At 37.1% G+C, this 9,530-nt stretch overlaps 1 protein-coding gene across 2 annotated transcripts; it reads right to left on the bottom strand.

The window, feature by feature from the left end:
* Nucleotides 1-838: 838 nt before the first annotated feature.
* On the bottom strand, nt 839-8,956 carry ESM1 (endothelial cell specific molecule 1). Of its 2 annotated transcripts, XM_017886925.1 has the most exons (3): nt 8,231-8,956; nt 5,006-5,155; nt 839-2,419 (listed from the first exon to the last, which is right to left on the bottom strand). In XM_017886925.1, exons 1-3 carry the CDS (start codon nt 8,667-8,669, stop codon nt 2,316-2,318), a joined length of 693 nt encoding a protein of 230 aa, XP_017742414.1. In that variant the 5' UTR covers nt 8,670-8,956; the 3' UTR covers nt 839-2,315. The 2 variants fall into 2 exon arrangements, with proteins under 2 accessions (XP_017742414.1, XP_017742415.1); XM_017886926.1 differs by lacking the exon at nt 5,006-5,155.
* Between the last annotated feature and the right edge of the window lie 574 nt (nt 8,957-9,530).

The raw sequence follows: 9,530 nt of genomic DNA, 5'->3' as shown, positions 1-9,530 counted from the left end.
CGGGATTTTTTCTTATATAGACTTTGTTTTAGCATTTTTATCAATTCACCTAAAATGTTTTCATAATTTGCCCACAAGGCTGAATGAATGTATACTGTTCTTGAATACAATACTCAAGCTTCAAAGTTGTAAAATAATCTTTTCTTCCATAGGTACCGAAAGGTTTGTCTTTGGCTATGTTTTCTAAAAAGTAACCACCTTCAAAAATATTAGCAAATATATGAAAATAAAATGCTAGTATTAATTATGAGTGGGAGCATGAGTGAGAAACCTAAAATGATGAAAGTAAAAGTTGCTCAATGTTTTTAGAGCTGTAATCTTCAGTCAAACAGCTAACAACTGATTGAGATTTAATTATAAGGGGTTTCCTCACAGAACGTGGAAGAGTGCAAAGGAGCACTCAGTAGCTGTTTAATGGCAAAGTTTCTACCATTGAAAATGTCAAAATCCAGGAAGATATTACAAAACAAAGAAGGAAAAATGCTCTAAGTCTAGGACCTCAAGCGCTATCCAGGTAGCAAAATAGAAATGATTATTTCAAGCCTTAGCTCTGCAGCTAACTAATGATGCCAACAGAAGTGTTTACCTTTTGTTGTTGTTTTGCAGAATGAGTTAATATATTGGGACCTACTTTTAGGAAGCTCTAAAAAATGAGTAGATCAAAAATGTGAGGCAGAGAAGCAAATATCCTGACCCCCAGTTTTGATAGAAGAAGCTTATCCAGAGCAGAAAATTCTGTTGAAGAACTTGTCCTTTAATATGCATGAGAGTTCTTATTTGTAGAATGAATTGTTAAAATAACTTAGCAATTTAACAAAATCACAAATCAACACAGAGAAGCTGTATCTTGTTCTTTTTATTGAACAATAATAAACTTGTCCTTTTAAAACAAAACCTAACAGCTCATGCAGCTTTACATTCAAAGGCCTTCCCACACACAGTCACAATCTGTTGGCCAACTTCAAGAATAAAATACAGGTAAATACTGAAATCATTCTTAAATAAGTTCTTCACTTCAAATAAAATACTTCTGAAATATTTCCTAACAACATCTAGTACAATAGTCCTGTTTGTGCTAAGACTCTTTCAAATATACTCCTAATTCCACTTATCAACCAAGTTTAAAAGAAAAAAATATGAAAATAAACTATATTTTAAAGTTGACACGTTTTCTGCTGAAAATTGACTTTTTTTTTCCAAACCTCCTAAAAAGTTATTTTCTACTTGAAATTGAAAATTCACCTAAGTCACGGCACTTCTGTTTAAATAAAGACCCTCTGTAGCTCATTTTTTGACATTTTGAAATCCAGAGTGACTCTATTTTCTAGGTTTCTCTTACTCTTACTACGGTTATTATTACTAAAATTACTGATAATAAATTTATCATGCCTCAGATGTTTGAAAATCTTATAGAGTCATAGCTTTATTCTAACCATTTTAAACAAATAATACTAGATTTCTTTCCTCAAGAGGATGATAAATATGGGTAGGGAGGATGACTTGCACTAACACATTTGTTTATAAAAATATATAAATATTTACCTTCATACACACACAAACTACCAGTGGGTAAAATACTTCTTAGATTTATCTCTGACATGGCATACGTTAAAGCCATTTATGGAAGTATATGTGTTTCCTCTGCCCCAGAACCATCCTTCAGATACAGGTAACCTGGGAGCTACATCCGCAGCCTTTTGAAATTGCCCTCAATTCAAAGCTGTTTGTTACTCAAATTTCCATAAGCTTCAAACACTTTACTTCCTTCAGGGGTTTTCTGGTTGTTTTATTTTTACTTTTCCCAAAGTAAAAAAAAAAAAAAAAAAAAAGTACAATTAAATTCTACAGAAGCTACCTACCAAGGAAGGGCTAAATATTATACTTCCCACTCCCACCCCCTCCCCACCTTCTCCTGCTCTTAACTCTTCATTCCCTATCCCAACATTAATGTACATCAAAGTCAAAGAACTAATGGGCTCACTGTGGTCTTCAGCTTTGCCTAGCTTCCTCTTTGGTTGACCTGTCTCCATGTAAAATTACCTAAATTGCATTTTTAGTTCTTCAGTGTTACTATACACACACATTTAACAAATCTATATGCATTCAAAAATTTAACAAATACGTACAAGTGTTCAGTCATATGGATGTTACGGATTGTAAGTAGCCTACTTTTTGTTTTCTGGATCCACCATGCATCACATTTGGTCTTCAGAAATTACATGTCCTTATGCTATAATCTAGAAAGTTCCTAAAATGTTGGCTGTGTGTTGAACAATCACAAAAATAGAGCCTTCTCTCAGAAATCGCAGCCGGGATCAGCGTGGATTTAACCATTTCCTCATTATGGGAGACCCGGCAACGTTCTCTTTCACAGCTTCTTCTCTCACAACATTGCCGTCTCCAGATGTCATGTCATGCTCTGAAAGTAGACAGAATACAAATCATATCCAAACGTCTACAGCTCAAAGACAGCACAGTTTTGCTTTATTTTGTTTTACATGGAATTTACAATGAAATCTTTAATCAATTTAAGATTCCATGCTAATTGTATTCACTGCTCTGTATCAGTAAGCACCTCTATATACAATAGCACCCCTTGAATTACTTCTCTTTGTATACCTATCATCACCTGACATTATCTTCTACATGCATTTGTCTCTTTTTCCCCTGTATTATCTCACTCCACCACTAGAATTCCAGTTTCACAAAGGTAGGGACTTTATTTTGCTCACTGCTATATCTCCAGCACTTAGGACAGTGCTTGCCACACAGTAGGCACTTAATAAATACTTATGGAATAGGCAAATGTTGCACAAACAGGTCTCAAGTTAGATTCTTACACTAACCAGTATGAAAGACAGATTAACTTTTGTTGCATCTGGAAGGCAAAAGGCAGACCAATGGGTAGAACTTTCAAAAAGACACTTCTCACTCTACATATGAAAAAAGTTTATAATATTTGAAATTTGCTAAAATGAAATTTTCTACTTCTAGGAGTAGTGAGGTGTGCTTGCTTTGGCAGTGCACATTCTGATATGGAACACTTTAAGAAGATTAGTGTGGCCCAGCAGACAACTATATGTAAGTCCATGAAACATTCCAGATCCTACTCCCCCAAGACACTCCTGCACAAAAAGTTACTTGTGAATTCCCAACTTAGGAAGCTCACTGCCAAAAAAAAAAAAAAAAAACAAAAAAAAACGCCATGTGGAACACTGGGGACAGGAAGCACATTTGACAAGAGTGCTGTAGCCAGCAGATGGAAAAGTGGAGAAGACAAGCTCGTGCTCTGGGTGTCCTAGCGCTGGTGAAGCTTGCAGCCATTTAGCCTGCTCTCAAAGGCTGGGCCCAAACAGGTTTGTGCAGAGGTGATGTGAAGCCTGTGTCAGAAGTGAAGCCTAAGCCTTATCCTGTAAACTCCAGAGCATGAACCTGGAAGTCTCATGTAGTCTCAAAGACACATGTAGACTACGGAGGCCCCTAGACTACAAAGGACCTCTCCAAGAGGTCCTTAGGGTATTCTGCTCTCCATCCTGGACCCGACTAAGGTTTACCAAGATCACACTAATAATCATCTTTTGCTGGTTGCACCTTTAGCTAATGAAAGGAAATGCCCTAGGTCAGAAAATAGAGAAAACTGACTGCTTTTTTCAAATATTTCTGATAAGAATCTCAGTGCCTAATTTTGATGTGGAAATATTTTTGTGTAACCTATAATGTAAGTATTGTTATGGGCATCACCATACTTAAAACTAATAATTCACTTAAAAGCATAACATTTCCCCTTCATTGTAACATGTTTAGTTGATCCGTACATAAGGAGGTAAAATTAGAAAAAAAGTACCTTTGCCAAATAGTTTATATTTTATTAATTTGAAGTGCAAAAGACCAAAAACAGAAACTAAACAATAATGGACTTGAATTGTTATTTATAGCTGTGGTGGGAAAAAAAAGTATATAGTGTGTTGATACTAGCAGTCTCTGTGACTACATGTTGGGGTTATTACTTATTTGTTTATTTTTTATAATTTAAAATATAGTTTTTAATTGACAAAAATTGTATATATTTGGGATACAATATGATTGATATATATTTCCACTGTGGAATGATGAAATCAAACTAAGTAGCATAACCATCACCTCACATACTTATTTTTTTGTGATGGTAACATTTAAAATGTATTCTTTTACCAATTTTGAAATATACAATAATTATTCATTGCAGTCACCATTCTGTGCAATGGAGGCCTAAACTTTAGTGATACATGTTGCTTTAAATGAGCTACTTTCAGTTTAATGGAACTCTCCTGTACTAGCCATCTATTCAACAAAATAAACAAATATGTACATAGCACCATCTCATAGGTTGTGCATTTGTCACATTCTAACACCTGTGTAAGAAATACACATGGACTAACAAGCACCACATGAATATTACTACAGTTTCATTCATTTCCAAAATTTCAATCACAGATACTATTTCTTACCCTCTCCAAAATCCATAAAAACACACACTTGGAATTATTCCATTTAAATGCTTTCATTTGGTTAAAGAAAACAAATGTTCTATATTTTCTATCTTGACTCTTAAAGCTTATCCAATAAATTCCTCACAGTACTTTTTCTATGTGAAGTTGGGAGATGAATAGTTTTGTCTAGTAAATATATAAAACAGATCACTGAAGAATTTAAAAAACTTTGTATATCTCAGTTGGTTATTTTATTACAGATTTTGGTAATCAATCATATTTATCCTCCTATAAATCATATTTAAACTAGGTAAACTTTATGATAAATTATATATAAACCTCAAAATTATTGATGGGCTCTTTTTGGAAAACAGCAACAGCAACTAAACTCAGCTACCACCCACCGTTCCCCTGAGTAAAGCAAAGGAAATAAAATCATTCCAGTCCACATCTTATTCTACTCACAGACATTTTCTAAGTTATTCACACTGAAATGAGGCTATTGTTCCAATGCTTATACCAGAATCAGTGCTTACCTGTGAGAGAAAAAAATCTGTTGGAAGACTTGGTTACTGAATATTGGAAAAAGGGGAATTTCAGGCATTTTCCCGTCCCCCTGTCACAGATGCCTGACTGGCAGTTGCAGGTCTCTCTGCAATCCATCCCGAAGGTGCCGTAGGGACAGTCTGGGGACAAACGAAAGGTTGGAGAGGGCGCTGCTTGTTGTAAATACGTCTCCATCCTAACAGCCCTGTGTGCATAGCCTTACAATTTGAACCAACCTCATGAAACTTGAATGTAAAATAAAATCCAATTCTCCAAACCCAGGATTTGAAAGTTGAAACTTTGAGTCATAAATACGAAATCACACATTAAGGCCAGATAATGGATGTCTCAGGCTTAGTGGCTTAGCGTCATGATGTAAAGTTAAGTTGAAGACAGCTATACACAACCAGTCTCCTTGGACCAGTCTTCATTCTGGTGATGTTCTGCTTAGATACCAATAAATTCTCACAGATAACCTCTGAAACAGCACAGCGAAGGTGAAAAATTGAACAGACATATATGCATCAGCTCCTCAAGGAGTTTTAAAAATGTGATGCTATCTTTGAATCTACTGTATTCACAGATAATTTACTATTTTAAGTGTATAGGAAAGGTCTTCAAACTAACCAGTGAAAGAGCTATCATCCTAGCTCAGCATTAAGCAATCAATCCTCCATCTGCTCCAACCCCCATCAAGTTCCTTATTTGTCCAAACGGCATGTCATACAACTTGCCTGACTCCCTCAGTAGTTAAGAGGGCTTGCTAGTAAAATCCTCTGCAAGGCTAACATGCAAGATGCTAAATGAGCAAGAAAGCTCGGGGCTTATACACCTTGAAGGTTTGTACACCTACCAAGAACTAGACGCTTTTAGAGCTCCAGTGCTCACACTTATGCCAAAACATCCTACATTGAAATAAAGAGGGCAATGTCGTTTATTTAAAATGCATAAAATTATTTAAAATGCTGTTTTTAGAATAAACAGCATCTCAGTAGACTAACCAACCTTTAAAAGCCAGCAGAATAGATATAGAATATTCTCTTGTTGTGAAAATACCTTGTAAACGTACAATCACAGGCGGGTAAAGAACAAATTGTGAGCCATCTGAGTCTCTAGCAGTCAATACTCCACTGACTGACCAAGTAGATCATCAATGAGATATCTTTTTTTTAAGGAGATCTAAGAGTGCTCTTTTCAATGTGGTTCAGATCACAGAGGAATCTGGTTTTGAACACTGTTCTCTTTGCTGGGAAGAAGAGATCTTAAAAAGGGATCCTGAAAAGGCCTCTTCCAGAAAAGCACACAGGATTGGGATTTGACTGTGCCTGCAGTGATATTGAAAACTAAAACTTTAGCCAAATTCCCAGAGATACTTTTAATGTATCCCCTGATGTACTGAACAGTGCTGGGCAGATAGTAAGTGCTCGTTAAATATGTGTTGGCTGCTGATTGTTAATCCGGGCAAGATGTTCACAGACATCTGAATATTTAGAAGACATTTGGCTATGCAGCTGAAGTTTACAGTTTTCATGTGGATGTTCTTTTAAAAAGCTGAAGAAGGGAGACGATGGCAAAATGTATTATCTCTATCTCAAGTTACTAAGGCTCACAAAGTCTCCTATTTCCAGCAGAGAGAAAAATGCTTAAAACTAGATTCATCAGCAACCTGAAGAAAGCCAAAAAGAGCAATCTTAAATATCTTTTTAGTATCTTGATCATTCAGTAGAATACTACAGTGCTAAAGACTCCAGATGCCACACAGCTTGTTTCTTTGCCCATATGTAATGTACATTTACCATCACATGTACAAAGGCATATTATGCCAAGAGAAAAAGCAATCCACTGCATATATGCGCTATATCATAAGTATGATTGTGTTAACCACTTCCTCCCTAATTTCCTTATGTGAAGTACTGTTTTCTTAGTCAATAAGCCCCATAATTTACAAAATATATGGATCCTATTCAGTTGAAAGAAACATGCATATGTGTTCACCAAACAAAATATTTCCTCAATTTTCTATTTCTGATTGTATATAAACAAAAATAAACTGAGCAAAAAATAAAACTCTCCTAATACTTTAAGAATTTGTTTTTTTTAATTTTGTATGTCTTGCAAACCAAAAGATGATTAATTTACACATTATATGTCTAAGAAGTAGGAGAATTAATGAAATTAGCACAATACTGGATAAATATCATTCATAAAAAATGTATTAAATACATAAAACATAATAATTATTTAGAAATTTCTCAGTCCTTTTATAATTTAGAAAGCTTCCTTGTATTATACAACTGATGGATGGGGTTATACCATGTGTTGCTTCTTAATAATAGCTCTTCATAATAAGATCATGAGATATCTATAGGTAGAGTATTTTAAATCATCATTCTTTTATTCTAAACACTTTTAAAATGTTAAATATTTTAAACTACAGTTACTATGTTTAAAATAATTTCTACAAATACTTAACTACATTATTTAGCTAAAATTTCAACCTGACGAAGTTTTTCTTTAAGTGTACTAGTGGTCAACCTCATTCTTCACAGACTTCCAGTTTTATTTTCTTTATTGTTATTTTCCTTGTCTTAACACCATCTGCTATTTTTCCAGATGACCAAAACCTTTATAAAGTCAGATGAGGTTAGTTTTATGCTTCAGGGAACGCTCTTTGAAGAATGAGTTATTTTGTTAGATGACTTAAGCTCACTCTATTCCATAAAGTGCATTTGTGTTTATCAGAAATATTTGATCTTGAGAGTGGCCCTCCATCCTGTGGACCCTTTCAAGATCAAAGAATCACTAAATCTGGGGGCTAGAAGCCATTCCAAAAGGTTATCTCGTGCAGACCTTTGTAATCGCTGCCTCGCAGAGGAGAGAGCACCTAAGCCATCAATAACAGATTACCTGTCAAGTTTCTAAAGTTTTCCAGAAAAGGAGCCAACAAAATCTTCCATTGCAACTTTCTTTTTGCGATCTCCTAAGGCAACGAGTAAAATGCCACATTTCTTTCTGTGCCTTCCTGCACACTGGTTCAGTTGCTACTTGCAGCTATCCTTCTGTCTCTACCCTTGACAATACCTGTGTAGTGCCTTGTCAAGAATCCACCTGCCTTTTCCCTCTTACTCTTGAGGAGCAAAGCCACCTCACTTCCCAAGCTGGCTAAAAGCTCTCAGCGTGCCCCGGGAGGGGAGAGGTAAGGGATCACTCTTTACCTTTGCAGATACCAAACTCTTCACCAAAAGGATCCTCCCCATTAGAAGGCTGACACCTCAGCCCCGGGCCACACTTCATGCCATCCATGCCTGAGACTGTGCGGTAGCAAGTTTCTCCCCGCCCTGCAGCGCACACCCGGCAGCAGCCACAGTCGTCGAGCACTGTCCTCTTGCAACGCGGGCTGCTTTTGCACTCACTGCTGTCACAGTGTTGAGGGCAATCCACCGCATAATTATTGCTCCAGGCGGCCACCAGGTGTGCAGGCACGAGGAGCGTCGTCAGCAGCAAGATGCTCTTCATGTTTCCAAGCTGCCTCCGGCTCAGCTCCCCCTTCATGGTCTTTGCTGGTGGGAAGCAGCCGTCCAAACTGGTAGCTGAGCCTCTGCCTACACGTTTATGAGTTTTATACACTGGGTTGCCCGCATGCTTTCCCGTCATCAATTTCCTTAACCCAGCAGCAGCGCTGTCCTCCTGCCAGGCTCTCTTGTTTTAGTTTATGAAATCCAGGATGAAGGCTGGATTAACACGCTGCTGCCATCCAGGAATTGAAAAGCCCAAGCTGATGTCATCTGTTATGTTTAGATGGTTGTTTTGCATGAGGACTGAAAAACTCACTCACATCCGTCTCAAGGGCCCAAGGACGTCTGTGAAGGAGGGATAAAGAAGGTCGCACACCCTCCTTCAGGACGGGAATTGTTCTGACCCTGGCATATCACTTGAGGTGTAGCTTTGTCTCACAGCCTCTGTAGTCAGGAGGAAAATGATATCAACATGAATCATCAGGACCGAAGAAGCTTCTTCAAAAAAAAATAATAAACATTTGGTGTTTCCCCTCAATAAATAGCCATGAGATCATTTGAAAGAAGAAAGGGTTTTACTGCGTCTTTTCAATACTTAGAAGAAAGAAAATATTTTGATAGGGATATTTTTTAAGACCCTCTCTTCCTTCCTCTCACCCATCTCCTCAAATGTTATTTCTAAAGCAATTCATGTCACATATATCTAAGTCTATTGTAGATGTAGCTGTGCTTCCAGTAAAATGTGGAACTGCCTCTGAGAATTTCTTTTAAAATCAATACAAAAAGCCACAAGAGAAGTAAGATTCTTTCGGCACTGCTTCTGGGTTACTAAATTCTGGAAAAACTTATCAGTTGGACTTTTCTGATCCAAAACTTCCTCAGGGGAAGGCTCATCCATCACTAAGTCTGCTTGTCCAGTGATCGAGTCCACCCAGAGCCCTTCCCCTCACCTCCTGGCATCTATCAGAGCCCTCGCTAAAAACTGCCAAGCATGGCAGCC

This window comes from Rhinopithecus bieti, unplaced genomic scaffold (assembly GCF_001698545.2).
Source record: "Rhinopithecus bieti isolate Rb0 unplaced genomic scaffold, ASM169854v2 scaffold_16733, whole genome shotgun sequence".
NCBI classification, from domain to species: Eukaryota; Metazoa; Chordata; class Mammalia; order Primates; family Cercopithecidae; genus Rhinopithecus; species Rhinopithecus bieti.
Note: the sequence above shows the minus strand (reverse complement) of the source record. Positions and strands in the feature narration are given on the sequence as shown.